Source organism: Lagopus leucura, unplaced genomic scaffold (assembly GCF_019238085.1).
Source record: "Lagopus leucura isolate 7727_CA_CO unplaced genomic scaffold, USGS_WTPT01 Super-Scaffold_73, whole genome shotgun sequence".
Classification (NCBI taxonomy): Eukaryota; Metazoa; Chordata; class Aves; order Galliformes; family Phasianidae; genus Lagopus; species Lagopus leucura.
Window position 1 is genome coordinate 94,833,361 of NW_024962252.1, and position 16,460 is coordinate 94,849,820.

The window sequence follows — 16,460 nt, forward strand, 5'->3', positions numbered from 1 at the left end:
GCAGAATTAACTGTAGTAAAAGCTGCCCAACATTTTCTTCTTGCTTTCCAAGTTTTTATAACTCGGTTAGTATTTAATTGTTTGAGCTGAAATTTTCCATGACAGCTCTCTGCCTCAGGGTAAATTTTTGGGTTTTTTTTTTTTTAACTTAAAAAAAAAAAAAAAAAAAAAAAGCTACCTATTGAGGCGCTGCTCTGAATTAGGTTAGGTGGAGCATTGCTTTATCCATGTTAAAAATGGCTTATGGGAAAAAGGTTCCTTTCCTTTGAAAAGTCTGTTCAGAACAATTGAAGTTGGGTTAATAGCACGCGATCATTAGAGAGCCTTGAAAATCAAGGGAAGTTTGTGTCAGCTGAAATTATCTGTATGGACACAGCACAGCCTGAATGCCTTTTACTGTTGCTCTCCTTGTGACCAGGGTCCATTCTGATGCAGATCATAGTATTGGAAAGCAAAACTTTCTCTCTTAAGCTCAAAGTCCTCCTGCTGATGAAATCCAAATGGGAAGAAGTGGAGCTACTGCACTAGCATGCAGAGGAGAGATGCCCCAGTAGATGGGCAAGGAGGTAGACAGCAATGCGAACACAGACAGAAGTGAAGACTGTGTCTAGGCTGTGAAAGCCAGCTGAATGATGAGAGACAGGGAGAAACCTTTCAGGACTAATCAGCCTTGTGCAATTCAGGCATCTGGATTAGCCGTAGGACCTTACTTCATTTGTTAGAGAAGCTGCAAAAGAAATTAGATGGAAGCCTATAGAGGAGAGAAAGACTGTCCCTTCAGGCTGCCCTGTAGAGTTAGAATCTCTTGCTCACTTTGGGCTGGGGATGTACCTCAAACTCAACATGTTCAAGTTGGCAGAGTCCTCAATTTCGTGTTTCCAAACCAAGATTATCAGGGACTGACTTCGGAAAGTTTTGAATGCAGCTAGCTGTAGCCAAGCCAAGGAGAACCAGTATGAGGTGTGCAGATAAAGACCATATGGAGTAAGAACCAGTGTGCAAGGATTTACAGCTAATGTAAATTCCATGTACTCTGATTTTTGGCTTCTTGACTTAGAAAGCTCAGTGTTCTCTTAATGCATCCCACTGGGAAAGATGCATTTGAAAGGGATTGTAATAAACGGATATTGGTATAATATTAATATCTGATATATTGTATAAATGTGACATGTTATATGTGTCCATAGATGTATATGTTCTAGATGAGGGTGTATGTATGCATTAACATGTATAGATCATAAGATACTTTTTTTTTCTTGAACTTATTTGATGCTGTTTACTACTAGGCCATTACTTACATGCTTCTTGGAAAATAGTAGAGACTACTCAGTATTTTGGGGTCACTGAGGTTAATGATAAGAACCTTCACTCAAGTGTCTCTTTCTTAGTACACTTCAGCAGAGTTGTGAGGGTCAGTGGGCAACCTGTGTGCAGTAACATGCAGTGTGTTACCACATGGCAGTTCTGGTGATGAGAACAGATGTCTTGTTGCAGGAGTTGGTTTAGACTAATTTCGGGGATAATTTTGAGCGGGTTTCAAGAGAAAATGGATTGAAACAGGAAAACCTAATTTTAAATAAAAAAGCTTTAGATTCCAGGGGCAGTACTTTCAAACGTTGCTCTTCAAGTCTGCAGTTGCATCTTTTCTTGGTACCTTCATTTAAAGAGCTTTTGGCAGCCTGGCCTTTGGAAATCAGGTGCCCCGGCTAAGCAGCAGTCACTGGTTACTTTTGAACATCTTGTCTCTTGGGCTTTGCTGCACTGCTTTACATTTGCAATACGAGAACTATGAATTGCTGTTTTCTAAGTAAACAAATGAGAACAATATACAGTGCGTGGGGTTGTGTTCCTGCTTGAGGTGAACCTGAGGGACAAAATTTCCAAGTCATAAATATAGCCTTCCTGGTATGCGCCCATCTGACGTGTGGTAGAAGTCTTGGTCTTCTCATGTTTGTGCTCCAGGGTTAGGCCCATATCAGTGTTCTAATGGGCTTTACTTTTTTTTCCTTTTCGCTCAGACATCAGTGACATTTTTGGAGCAGAAGTTTAAGGTGTTGAATTTGCTCATATACCTGTCAACTCACTCCCATTTTCCTCAGAATCACGTACTGTCCCACTCTGCTCTGTGCTGTTGTGGCCTCACCTCAAGCTCTGTATGCAGTTTTGAGCATCATGAAACAGAAGAGAAAGACTGTCCCTTCAGGCTGCCCTGTAGAGTCAAAATCTCTTGCTGAGTTTGCAGTGTTGGGGATGTACCTCAAACTCAGCATGTTCAAGTTGGCAGAGTTCTTAATTCCTGATTTCCAAATCAAGATTATCAGGGACTGATTTCGGGATGTTGTGAATGCCTATGGCTCTCAACCATAGGGTTTGGGCTTGGGTGGTGCTGGTGCTGTGTGGAGCATGGGGCTGGGGTCGGTGATCCTTGTGGGTCCCTTCCAGATGCTGATATTATGTGACTATATAATTCTGTGATTTCTCATTGTATCCCAAGCTGTATTCTCTTCCCCTTCTTTCCGTGCTCCCTCTCTCACTATTTCAGCTGTCTCTCCTGTCCATTTCAGCTGCCTTTCCTCTGCTTTTTACCTTTTCTTTCTTAATTCCTGCTTTCCTTAATCTTCCTTACCTTAGACATATTCCCTCAGTGCCTTCCGCCCCATAATCTCCCATCCTATCTTTAGTCCACTTGACTTAGTCCCTTTGTTCTCAGCTGTCTTCCTCTATTTGTAGATATCAGCCCCTTTTCTCCCATTTTTTTCACTCCTTGTGGTGTGGAAGAAGTTTTTCCACTGTTAGATCTGCTCCCTTAGTGCTTCTCAGGAACTCTTGAATCAGCAAAATGTATGTGATGCAGCCTGTGTAGAGGCTGCCTGCCTGTAAACTGGTAGACAGATATTTGAAGTTGAAGAAAAGACTACATTGGTCAGAAATTGCTTGAAAGCATGTTCACGTGTTGGGAGGATCATAGGTATGTCCTTAAAATTGATGCAGCCTTTCGGAGACTGAAAGAGTGAACTGAAGAGCTGTATGAACAGACTAACAGACTTACTGATCCCCTCACGGATGTCATTTCTCTGGTAGAACTACAAACAGCCCAGCCTCTCTTCTAGCTTTCTTGATGTAGATGTGCATGCGGTGACTCTTTTAGAGATGTTTTTGTCGTTTCCAATCTTGTGTAACAGCTGTAGTCACTTAGCTTTTAACCAGGAGAGCATTTTTATTAGCTTACTCACTTGTATTTAACTCCTCTCTTCTCATGGTGACTTACAGAGTGCTGGAGTATACATAACTAATCCCACCAGATGCTCTAAAGCACAAACTTGTGGTGATGGTTGCTAACAGCAAGGGCTTGCTTGGGATGAGATGCTGGAAAGGTGAGGGGGCTGGAGCTGGTCTGTGGTACCTTCCTGGTGAATTGGCAGCCAGAGGGGACCAAGACAAATGGGATGTACTAGGAGATGTAGAGCTTAGAGGTCTTTGCAGCGGGGAGTCCTCACTTCCAGAATGTGGAGTGGAATGCATGGAGGCTGAATCTCAGCACAGCTGCACTGTCAGCAAATATCTGTGAAGGCCAGTGGCAAAATGTTTGTCTTCTGCTCCTTTAATGACTGGTCCACGTAAAGAATGGAAATGTACTGCAGCTGTCGTTTACTCTGTAAACTCAAATGGTTATGATTGTGGAGTCAGTATGATTACAGAGAATGGAATTAGGAGTTAAGAAATTCACAGGCAACTTTAATTAACCTTCTTTGTGTATATGCATTATGATGCAGTCTTTAATTATGTGATCGCATACTGTTTTCCCCAAAGCATTTGTGTCTCATTTAGCTCAGAGGATTGAGGTGATGGAGCAGGCAGTTTGTCCAGAGGACCTCTGTCCCTTTGGTAGGAAGATGTACAGCAAGCAAAGCGGGGATTGCAAGGAGCAAGAGGATGAGGTCACGGCTTGAGTTAAATGTAAGATTGCCTTTGCCTCAGAGTTCCTCAGTGCTGCTGAGTGTTCTGAACCACACTTCCTCCAAGCAGTCATTAATTGTGCATCCTTCCTTTTTGGATGGCCATTTGAGGTGAAGGTTTAATTTGCAGATGTATTGAGCTTCCATGTCTGTCAGGGAAATCAATTGGAGCTGTGCTTTAGACTTACAAAGGGCTGCATAAAGCTTAGTATGCTGAGAAAAACAGGTAATAGACTTCCCAGAGTATGCACTGAGTGTTAGATCCTGTTAGCTGTGTCTCTCCGTCTCAGTTCCCAGCCAAAGAAGAGGGTAATAACGCTACCACAGGGTGCTGGGAGAGGAGAATGCCATTAATATTTTTAAGGCACTTAAATACCATAATTATGAGCACTGTAGAAAAGCCCTTGAAGAAATTAACAGTTCTGTCTATTAAGCAAGATCTGAATATTGTATAGTAAAGAATGGTGTGACTTATTGATGGGCCTGTGTGTGGAACAGTGAAAGTAAACCAATATTGGACACTGGTGGGTAGAGCTCAGCTCTAGGCTGAAGATGGGTGAGATTGGGAACAGCAAAAGGTTGTGCCACAGCAAGGCTCTGTCCTCAAAGGGGTGAAAATTAAGATTATGCCAATCAGTCCTCCTTCTGACATCCCTGAAATGATGTGTTGAAGCCTTTTAACTGGTATTTGCCAGGCAGTCAGCTTTAGCAGAGGATATTGTATAGCATGGCATTCGTGTGAGATGGAGCTCATCTGAGGGAGGTTGTGGTTGTCTTGAAGACACTGACCAGCAGTCACTCCTGAAGTTATTGTGATTTTGCACAAGCCAAGGATTTCTTCCTAGTGAATTTAGGTGTAGGACTGGGCCCTTCATATGGTCTTGGCAAAGATTTTGAGTTCTTAGAATCTAGTATTTGTTCTGGGACATAGGAATGATACCCACAGGGAGTTCCTCTATCTTTTGCCTCCCATGAAAATAACAATTCTTTCTTTACAGTGTCATTGTAAGAGATTCTATTTGTAAAATAAGTATTTAAAACCATATGAATGCTAATAACAAGAGGTTTTTTTCAGAGAGCAGTTCTGACACTGCTGTTGTGCTCACATGCAACTACTGCTAGCCTGCTTTCTGCAGAGAAAGATGTGGTTCTACTTACCTCTACTACCATTATTTCATACTTATTCAATTTGAATGACAGCTATCATTGCCTACATATATATATATACATATATATATATATATATATATATATATGTATGTATGTATAAAAAGATTTGAAAGAGCAGTGAGGTCTGCATTCAGCTTTTGTAGTAGAATATGGAGATGTGAAGCTGTTACCTGCAACCACGCAGACACTGTCTGTGTACAGAGGGCAGCAGGAAGGGGTTCTGCTGTGAGATTGTTTCTTTCTGCTCAGAGTATTGCTTTTTGTTACTCGCCTCCTCAAATGACTTGTTGTGGCTGTATCTAATTCGTGTTTAATAAGCTCTTTCTACTTCAGGTGTCAATCTGTTTTGCCCATTACTTTTCATTTTCATAAATATTTGAGTGCAAAATGATAGCAGTTTCTGCATCCACAGTGGCTGAGTGGAAAGGGAAGTCTTTTTAGAAGAGCTCCAGAAACCAACAAAACCTGAAATGAGATGGTTTTGTATACTCTTTAATTGTGACTGCATACATTTGCACAGGTACAGGATATTCCAGCTGCAATAAAATAAAAGTAAGGGATTCTTTTCCTGAGTAAGTGCTCAGAAAAAAAAAGAAAACAAAAAAACCTTTATTAAGCAGCTTGATTTATTGATCATGTCCTGCAAAAATCTTCAATACTCTGAGCAAATAAACCGCTAACTGTCCTTCTCTACTGTGTGACCACGAGGTAAACTGTAGTCAGTACTAGCAGAAATGGCACAGAGTGCAAGTTCAGAGCACACAATGAACAAGGATGTTTTAATGTGAAAGATGCCTTAAAAACAAGTTAGCACTGCAAGTATTCTTTCTTCCAAATATTTTAATGGGTTCTTGAAAATGACTGTTTAATACATTATTCAGTAATTTGTATTTATACCTGAAATCAAATTCCCTGCTTCTGTTGCATTAAGAAAGCCATCTAGATCATCAGTGGAATTGTTTGCAGTCTCCCTAGCTAGAAAGTAAATGGCTGTAATTGAGGTGATAGTATTAATTTGAGTAAAAGAACACGACCCAAGTTATTCCTGTTTTGGTTTTGAAGGAGAGAGGGAGAAGTTTGTCTTTATTAATTAAACATCTAACCTAAATGTGTTGAGGTGTAGGGCTTTGCAGATGGCAACCTTGGTCCTTTAATAATAATTGGAAAATATCGATTGAAAGAAGACTAGCCTGTCATGCTGATAATTGTGACCAGACTTAGATACGATCACCAGATCTTCCTGAGATTGCAAAGAAGCAGTTACCATCTAATTGGTAAAAAGATTGAACATTATTTTGGTAATTCCAAAGCTTTGGTAACTTATTCCCCGTTCATTTATATGTCTGGTACGTATACCACTATAAAGTGGTTAAATATGGTTTAAGCTGATAAGACTATGCTATATAGTATTTACATTTCATGAGCATCCCAAGTTTTATAGCTGTTTTAACAATATACTTCTCTTTAAATGCAGGTTAGATCTGCTGGCTGAACACTTCAAAACCACAACTGAACTGATAGGTGTTCTGTATAATGGCACGCTAAGGCTGAGATAGCCTGATGGCAAGAACAATCCGAGGGGTTTTAGTTACCACTGCTCGTGACGTGAAAACTGAAAATACTCTGTGACTTTCCAGGAGGTTTCTGTGTCTTTTGACTTTGTATTTGGTCTGTTTAAGCTCTTCCTGACTATGAAGCTGTAATATTTCAAGAAATAGTACTGAGGACACCCCCCTGACGTAGCTGGGAAAATAAATCAATTAGCGCAAGTGAAAGCAGTTCTGAGAGGAATTAGTATGCATTGTCGTTTTTATAGCGGGAGGGATTTCATGAATGGAGTGTAACCTCTGATAATGCGAGGCAGATGTTACGCAGTTGGAGTTTTAGTTATGAAGGCTTGAGATTGTCAGCTGGATTTTATTGGTGTTATTTCCATAGCTCACATCTGTTTATGCCAGTTAAGCACCAAATATGAGCGCGCAGTTGTTGATTCCGTGTGTGTAATTTCAAGGTGCTGTTTGCTCTGCAGCCACAGCGCTAACTTGCACGCTCACACAGAATTTCCCAGCTGAGCTTTCAGATATCTGAACAGCACGAGTTCAAAACCTCGAAGCATTTTCTCTCCATTTATAACTACTAGCCCCCCAAAAAGAAGGTCTCGAAGTTTCAGGGGCCCTCTGTTGTGTGTGAGGTGAGCCCCAGCTTCCTCTGCATCTCGAATGCTCTTTTCATACCGCCGCTAATAGCCGTGGCCGCTTTCTGCGTGGATGTTCAGCGCACGCTGTTGTGAATCCCAGGATGATATCGCCATCACTTAGAGCTGTATTTTGCATCGCCTATTCTCTTACTGCTCAGCATGCACAAGGGTAGAGTTAAAATCTTTATTCAGTTCATTTAAAAATGTTTCTTTTGTTCTCCTTATCATGTTCTGGCTTTCCCAAGGATATATGCCTTGAACGAAAAGTCACATGTGCATTACTAATTGTGTGCCATTGTATTTACAGTTCCTAGTGGTGGCACTGTGAAGCTACTAATTCTTTTGCTTCACTTGATGTAAAATAATCTGAGTGTCTTTGATAGCAGTGAAACAGTATTAATTGTTTTGTACATTTCTTGGTCACTCTTCTTAGGTGGTCTTCATAATCTATTAGAACTTTCAGCCAGATTTTTGTAATGTCATGCCTCCAGCAGTGATTAAATTGGTAATTAATGAACAGGCCTTGGCAACATAAACCACATCCCGTTAATTTTCCCTTTTGAGTTTTTAGAAGTTGTCGTCTCTGTCGGAAAGCGTTGCGCCACCTCGCTACAGCCCCTTGGCATCAAACCACGACGGCCTGATTTTTTGCAGCCATTAGTAGATCAGAGCAGTAATTTCACAGTATTTTGGTCAGGGTAATTATGGTACCAAGTACCGAGCAGAGTCGGGAATTCACACAAGAAGTCCAGAAATACCAGGTGAGCTTCCTCGTGTTCACTGGGACGTTATGATCAGTTTAATTGGGCTCTGTTTGATTCCGGCCGCGGAGGCTCTTTGTGCCGCGGCACCGCAGCCACTTTCCGCTCCGGTGTTGCTGACCCGCACTGACAGCCCCGCGGCAGCGCCCGGCCCTTTGAAGTGGGGCTCTGTGCAGAGGGCGCCTACAGAAAAAGGGAGAAGCCAGGGAAGAGGTTACTGTAGCAAAGCTGTGCCGCGGCCCCTGCACGGAGCGGGACCCCAGCAAGAACCAGCGGGTGCGCCGGTCGGGGCCGGCTGCAGGTGGAGGGCCCTCAGCTGCGCGTCGGACACAGTCAGGTTGCAGTAGTCACTTGCCTGTTGGCTGTGGAGTGAAAGGACTGTCAGTGGTCACTTCTCCCAAAGCCTTAATGAAACCAAATAGTTTGCTGCGGGTTCGGGTCTAACCGTCGGGGTGTTTCAGGCAGCCTTGTCAGTTGATGTTCATGAATTGACTTGAACGGAGATCAAAGTGTTTCTCAAAATGGAGAATCGGGGAGAGAGACAGCTCCTTCAATCGCACCACAAGAGCTAATCAAGCCATCAGTTCTTTATGCGCTCTGCGTGCCTTTAGCGTTTAATACCCAATGGTTTGTCAGGACAAATTGAAATTGCGGGGCTGGGGGGGCACGCTGCAAACAAAGTGGGTGAAATGCGTGCTTCTTCTTCGCAGGGGCTCGTTCTGAGAAATTATAACACCCAAATGGAAAACCGCAGCAGGCACTGTTGATTAAATATTTGGGGTCGGGGGGGAAAGGGAAAAAAAAGCGAAGGTAAAGGATTCAATGGGCACTGAACGCCTTTGCGCTGATTAAAGATCCGAGTTTAAAGTGAAAGAGAAACCCATCTCAGCGTGGCTTTTTGTTTCTCTGGTTGCTAATGAACTTTTCTCGCTGCAACATTTTAAATTGGATTCGGGAGGTAGTTTTTGGAGTGTCAGCTAAAACAAAGTCATGTGAAAATGCCTCTCCCCCCCCCCCCCCCCCCCTTCCTCCCTCTCTCCTTTTTTAATTGATATGATTTAGGCAGAGGAAAATGGTAAGGGGGATTTTTCTATTGCAGAAGCAATTTTTAAGGGATTTAGTCTTATTTAGCCCGAAGGTCTTCACGCTAATGAGAGCACTTAAGTTACGTCCAGGCGTTGATTAGACAGCTCATCTATCAACTGGAGCATGAGAATTCGTATTTTAGGGACCCTTTATGCACTATAAACGTATATGCCTTTTTTTAGCGCTTTATATACCATTTTCCACAAATTTTTAATTACCTTCTTTGACATGCAGGGTAACTGCAGCGCGGCTGGCAGAGCACGCATGCTAACAGGGCAGCGCTGTGCACGCAATGAGAGAGAATACCAAACTCAACCCGTGCAAATTGGCGCGCTGAGCACGAGTTGTTACCGGATACATTGCTTGTACCGCCGCCACGGCCCCGAAGGTCTAACAGCGCGGATTTGGGGAAGGCACAATTACACACCTTAAAAAATGCCCATCCGCCGCCACCAAGAGTTGGGAGCGCTGACTTTCCCCATCATTTCTTTGGCCGTGTTTAAAACACAACAGTGTCTTAATTATTTTCGGAGCTGCGCTGAGAAGTCCAGCTTTCGTAACTTTTTGACATTTCAGATTTAAAAAAAAAAAAAGAAAAAAAAAATTAAAACGTTGCCACCAGCTTGCACTATGAGCAGCCTGTAATAACAGTTAAAAAAGCTTTCTGAACTATTTGACAAGATTTCTTAGTGCCGAGGCCATATGCTGTAGCCTTTAAGCTATTTCTTCCTATCAGTTTCATTATCACCTGCCTCTGAGTCTCCAATATCATCAGTAAGCACATGCAGAATCATAATTATGCCATGTACAAGTTCTTTGATAACATGTACAGTTTTCTTCTTAATTCTTTATCAAATGCATTGATCGTGGCATGTGTGCATTGATCCAGGTCCACCATCTGGCTGTGTGTGATAAGCACAGTGGCATCTTTGCATTTCCACTGTCATTCATTGCGCTACAATTTGGCTGCAGGGGAGTAGTGCCTGGGATTAGCCCTGTTCTGCTACTTACTTGCATTTTAAGTTGACACCTCTACAGCGGCTCAGACCACATTACAAACTGAAACACATACGCACGACTTAGTGATGTGACACTCCTCAATAAGCTTACTCCACTAGCTACTCAACAATCTGTAATTGGATTTGTAGGAATAACAGCAAAAGATTTCCTAAGAATTGCTGGGGACAGAAGGTGAAGTTTTCTCATTATTGGCAAAAGGCTAGGTATAGATCCTAGGCGATTGGTATTTTCCATTAAAAACAAGCTGCCAGCAGTTTGCAGGACATTTTCAAAAAAATATATATATAAATAAAGAAAGAAAGAAGAAGAAAAAAGAAGGAATCAGGACAACAGGAATAGGATGGGGGGAGGCGGGCGCTGCGCTCGCTGCTCGCCCCGCGGCCCCGTGCCCTCCCCGCACCGGGGGCAGCCCCAGGCTGCTTCTGCCCCGCACGTTGCTCCGCTCGCCGAACGCTTTGTTTCATAACCTGACTTCTTTTTTATTTTTTGGAAATCATAAAGTCAGGTTTACACAAGAGAAAATCCCTTAAGTGGAGCCCTACAAATGTTGACTCCTGCAATGAGTAAGCGGCTTCTTTCCCTCTGCCCGGAACCGGTGCGTTGGAAGGCACCGAAACGCCGCCGCCAGCCCGGTGACCCCAGCCCCGTGTGCACAGCCGCAGGGCGGTCCCGGCCCCGCTTTTTGGGTGACGCCACCGGCGTTGGCAGTGGCGGCGATGGGCGTAGCGGGCGGTGGTGCTGGTTGGCCTTAATTACAGAGCAGCAACCTGCAGGCTGGGATGGAAACGCCTCGGTCGCGGCGGGGCCGCGCGGCTCTGAAGGGGTTAAACGGGTTAAATCTTATTTATCTGAATAGAACTGCGGGGCTGTTTTGCAGAATGTGCCAGCACAAATACCTATGGTTCGCTTTGACGTTACAATTTTTTGTTGGTTTCTTTACTTTAAATACTTGAACTGTTAGACCTTTTACTTTTTTCTCTGAGAAAGATGTATTTGTACCAGATTAGAAAAGCTAAACTGTTTCTTTACATTGAATAATCAGCCTGTCATGACAAATCTATCTCCTTCTGCATGAGTAGGTGCCAGTTTGACTAGCTTCTTTTAGGCGCACCCTGGGTTTTAAGCTGGATCCATGTGCATGACTGGCAGTGCATTTGTTGGGCCAGATCTAAGGAGCCAGAGAGCGTTCAGCTCCTTGTTGCCTACAAAAGAGCAGCCAGACAGCCAGCAAGAGGCCTTGGATGCGGCACAAGGTGACACTTACTGAGTCAGCCACTCTTTTATTATTTCTTTTTCCACATACATATATATTTTTTTCTTTCGGTAAACTAAGAATTTACCCTTTTCACAATGGCACAAGGAATTAAATTGTCAATGGGTTGCTTGTCTGAAGCCAGCACTCTTGACACCAGAAATACTGTACCGAGGGAGCCGTGTGTTTTGTGGAACAAAACAGGCGATAGTAAGAAAGCGATATCTACGTGGCTAACATTTCTTCAAAACAACTTCTGCTGAGGGAGTTGTTTTCCACATGGCAACCACACAGCCCCACTCTGCACACACACAGCCTTGTTTTGCTGGCTGGATTTGCAGTTTTACTTGCATTTTTTCCTGAAGCTACATTGTTGGTGATTCTTTCGGTGTGGGACTTCGGGCTACTCCTGTTTTCATTGCATCTATTCTCATTATCGCCCAGCAGCGCGGGCTGTGAGCTCCTTCTCAGTGACGATGGTTTCATACTTCCTGCAATATTAAGTGTTTGAGGCAAATGTTTTCGTGGCAGCTGGCCGTTGGTAGTTGTGTAGGAAATGCCCAGGATGGTGGTGGCTTTCCTGCAGCTCTCCCTGCAACCCCACGAACACCGAGGTGCAGACCCAGCGTGGTTTGGTTTGTGCTGTGCACATTTTGCTCGCTACCTGCGCATTTGGAGCTGTTCTGAAACGGCAGCAGAGACCAAACAGAAATGTGGTCCCCAGGGTGCTCGAAGATTTAATCTGACCAGATGGGACAAACTTGAGAAAGATTTTGACTTTCCACTCTGTTTTGCAACAAGAAAGGCTGATTTTTTTCCCCCGGTCCTTTCTTTGTTAGGAGAGGCAGAGATCAGGCCATCCCCAGAGAAATGAGCAGGTGTGGCCATTTACAAGCATGTCTGGTTATATTATAAACCAACATGAGAAAAGTTTGCAGTGGTTTGAAAAGAGCAGCTAAACAGTTTTAATGTTTCATCCCAAATCCTATTTACTCAAACAAGAGCCGATCAAGGTCGTGGTAGAACCCAGCCTGTCCAAACCTCTAAAGCTTGTGTAATTTTATTTTATTTTTTGTTATTTTTATTCCATCTTCCGTATGAACTGAATAGGTGCATTTTGGTAATCCTTGCCTCTGGACAAGCACAGAAGCCTTTTTCCCTCTGAATGGCTAATAGCAGAGCCGTCCTTCCTGCCTGCTGATGAAAGGTGCCGGGCAGTTCTTTCTCTTCAGTGTGAGGGCAGAGTGCTGAGATTTTGGACCCCTGTCCTGTGCGCCATGGTGCTGCTGTGATTTTGATACAGGGTGTATTGCTGAGCCTAACCCCCTGTCTGTGGGCAGCTGAAGATTTTCCCCTTTAAACGCCAAGTAAACACAGTGCACGGGATTTTTATTTTTTTGTATGGGGAGAGGATAATTCACCATCAGACTGCTGGTGCAAGCTCAGGTCAGATCCTCCCAGCGTTCTCACCGAGGCCAAGTGGAAGCCCTGGCAGAGGTTGTGGTCGGTGATGGTTTGTTGGGTTGGTTTTGAGATTGCGGGATTCCAGGCGCTTTCAGGGACGATGCTTTCAGGGTGGGTTCCCCCCCCCCCCTTGCAACCCCATCCAGCAGCGTTTCGGGTCGGAATTCACCTTCCCAACCCGGGGCGTCGCTTCTGACCCAAGCAGTGTCAGCGCCGGCGTCCGCGGCGAGTACAAAAGGGACCCCCTAACGGCGGCCGGGCCAGGGCGATTCTTAAGATCCAAAGGCTGCCGAAAGAACAATTGGATAAAGTTGGGGATTGGAGGAGCTCGGTTTTCTTGTGCCGGGGAAATGAAGCTCCAGCCCTTTCTCTTCCCAGCCCCTTTAAAAGCAGAAGGCTGCTAGGGGGTTGTGGCTGTGTCAAAGCCGCTGGGATGCCACTGCTGATCACTTTAATTACTAGGACTAAGGAGGATAAAATTAAAAGTAGCACCATTGAAGCAGTGGAAGAAAGCTTGCCGAGATGGCGGTGAACTGTGAAATATAAAAATTGCATACCAACACATTTTTCTAGGAGGGAAACAAGGAATTACATTACTTATTCTTGAGGAGTTTGTCCTTAAATGGTGAAGTTTGCCTTGCTGTGCATCCGCCTGGCCGGTTTTTAGACCACTGCAAAGTAATTGGCGGGGAGGGACCGGGTGAACTTCTGTGTCCCTTCGGCATGGCTGGGATGGGGAGGGGTGGGATGGGAACAACTGCTGTGTGCGTGTTTGCAGCTCAGCTTCCTTTGCTGGTGCGGAGCTTCTCTCCGAGGGCTTTTAACTCCTCGGTCCCCTTGTTTCTTTCAGACGGGAGAATTCCCTGCTCGAACCTCTCCCCGCAATTTCCTGCGCAAAACCGAGGGTGGGCAATTAGCGATTTGCTTTTTAGTAATTGTTCTGCGACTCCACCTGAGCTGCTGTGGTTTACGCACTTTTTCTGCTCTAAATGCCGTTGTTTCTTCCAAAAGCCAGGCTCAGTAACCGGCGATTCAGATACACGGGTTGAATTGAAGCCATAAATGTGCTGGGTTTCTCTTATCCGCTGGTGATGATTGGCTTAATCAGCACCAACACAAGGCGCAGTAATCTGTGTTTGCTCGCGATCCCTGGGATGCTAATGACCACGCCGTAATTCGGGAGGCAGCTCGGTGCAAGGAGAGGCCCTGCCTCAAAGCGCCCGGACGCGGGGATGGGGCCATCAAACCGGCCGGGGACCCACGGGTTCATTCATACCAGGAACGGCACGTCGGAGAGGATTGAGCAGTTTTATTCCACGTGAAATTAAATGTAATTAATAGTAGCGAATAGCATGGGTTGAACTCGGAGCGGGCGCTGTGTCAGGTGTCGGGCCGGCTGGAAACGGCATCAAATGGATCTGTTAGAGGCACAGGAGCTTTCCAGCTGTATCCCCTCCCGAACCAGTCGCTGGTGGGACCGTTGCTCTGCGCCTTGCGGGCTGGGAAAGCAAACAAAGCGGCGCGCATGGCGCTGCAGGGCCGCGCAGCGGTGTCTGCCGGGGGAAGGACGCGGGCAGGAGAGTAAATCACGGCCATCTGATGGGGAATCGGAGTTCTGTCACTCAGGCGCGAGATATTGTGCTGTGTCCATACGCTTTGTTTACCGTAGGGTTTTATGAGTTGTAACCTGCCCATGCAAGCTGTTAATGAGGCTAAATCTTGCTGCTTGAGGATTGAATTACAGCACACCTCTGGGCTAATGGTTATAAACAGAAAGTCCCATTAGGGCTGCATTCTGATTCATTCATTTGCATTTCTTCCATTGTGCCGAGAACAATGATGAGTAAATAGCTACAAACAAACAATTTACATGGAAATGGGTAAAATGTACCTAATTAGTATTTTGTGCTTGTTTTATTAACATTGCTTCAACTAAATAGCACTTAGCAGAACCCTTAGCAGGTGTGGGGTGCCGGTGGGCAGCCTGCCGGGCCGGGCATCCAAAACTGGCACTTGAGCCACCCACTGAGCTGGCACTGCAAGACCTGTCCCCACCTGTTGGCCACACACTTATGGGCACATTGTACTGGGAGCCAAGGGCCGGCCAAGAGAGTGGGAACAGTCCTATTGGGCTTTTCCCAACCAAACCTTGAAAAATGAGTGTTTTGAAGATGGAGATAGGTTTACTTTCCTTAAACACATCCTCCTGCTGGTATTTTTTCCACCATAGTGTGCTTTCGAAACTTGGCTCATTTGTGTAACTGAAATGTTGCAGTGCTTCTACAGTAGTTCCGTGCTTTGGGAGAGCTGCGCTACCTGAAATGATTCCCATGGGATCTTTTCTTTGTTACTGGCCAAATGCCCCAACGATGGTGTGTTTTAACATGAGGCAAAATGGTTTGCACTCTGGCATCTATTGCTCTTTTGTTCATTTTCTTTCATTCATTTCCATCCCTTTATTTTATTGAAAGCATTTATCTGTTGAAGTCCGAGGGTCACATTCTTCTCCACGCTGCAGATCTGGAAGGTGAGCTTGGTGGAGGGGCTAACCAGGAGCAACATCTGGCTTCTCCTGCCCATGCAATGAGGGAATGCTACTCAAACAAGCAATTCAATTCAGTAAGGCCATTTCTGTAGCCACGGCGAGACTTTCTGTAGTCACCGCATTGAGACAAAAGTTGCTGAGAATTTTTGTCAGTCTTTTTCTAGAGCATAGTTTGTAAATTCTTTAACTTGTCAATAATTAGGTTTCTATTGCAATAATAATTCGAGGAACGCTTTCAAAAAATCTGATTCGTAGCAGTCTTTAAAAATTGTGGTGTGACACCCAACTGATACCGAGCATCCTATTTATAATGTGGGCCAAGCACCGTGCTGTAAACCAGTTACTATCATGATGATCAGATTGAGAATGAAATTGCATTTCTGTCAATTACTGACTTGGCAACTGTTCAATATATCTTAGCAGCAAGATGAAGAGCGGCGTCGGCAGCTGAGAGAGCGAGCTCGTCAGCTAATAGCAGAAGCTCGATCTGGAGTGAAGATGTCAGAACTTCCTAGCTACACCGAAATGGCTGCAGAAAAGTTGAAAGAAAGGTCAAAGGCATCTGGAGGTGAGCTAAGGAACTTTGTATCTTATCCCCATGGCAACCTAGAAGCCAGAGAGGACCTTTTTGGGTGTCACTTTTATTCAGGCTTTGAAACCTTGTGTAGGTAATTGTTGTTCATCAGGTGCACGTATCAACAGAGTGGCCGCAGATATGCGACCTGAGTCGGGGCTGTGGCATTTAATTCCCAACAATTAAAAGAAAAGCAGGTATGTGAATGGAAGAGAAAGTGTTCTGTGAACACGTAGCTCATCAATATAATGGCCCATTTGTACAGATGCGTTATTGCCTATAGTTGCAGTAGCATTCCGTGATTATTGCTTAACATCTCTTCAGTATGTAGCTTTTGTAGGAACGCAGGCATATCATTTGGGAAAAATGATATCAGAAGTACTTTAAGAGACTTTATTTTGTATCAGATGTGTTCCAAAGACTGCTTTGGAAGAA

General features: G+C 44.4%; 1 protein-coding gene across 14 annotated transcripts in view; it reads left to right on the forward strand.

The window, feature by feature from the left end:
• EHBP1 (EH domain binding protein 1) overlaps nucleotides 1-16,460 on the forward strand; it is a 196,780-nt gene that overhangs the window by 135,644 nt on the left and 44,676 nt on the right. For 11 of the 14 annotated variants that reach the window (XM_042879901.1, XM_042879878.1, XM_042879894.1 and 8 more), the window contains one exon: nucleotides 15,872-16,019. In XM_042879901.1, coding sequence (XP_042735835.1) covers nucleotides 15,872-16,019 — 148 coding nt within the window. The remainder of the gene's footprint in view (nucleotides 1-15,871; nucleotides 16,020-16,460) is intronic. The other 3 variants (XM_042879910.1, XM_042879927.1, XM_042879985.1) reach the window with 1 other exon arrangement.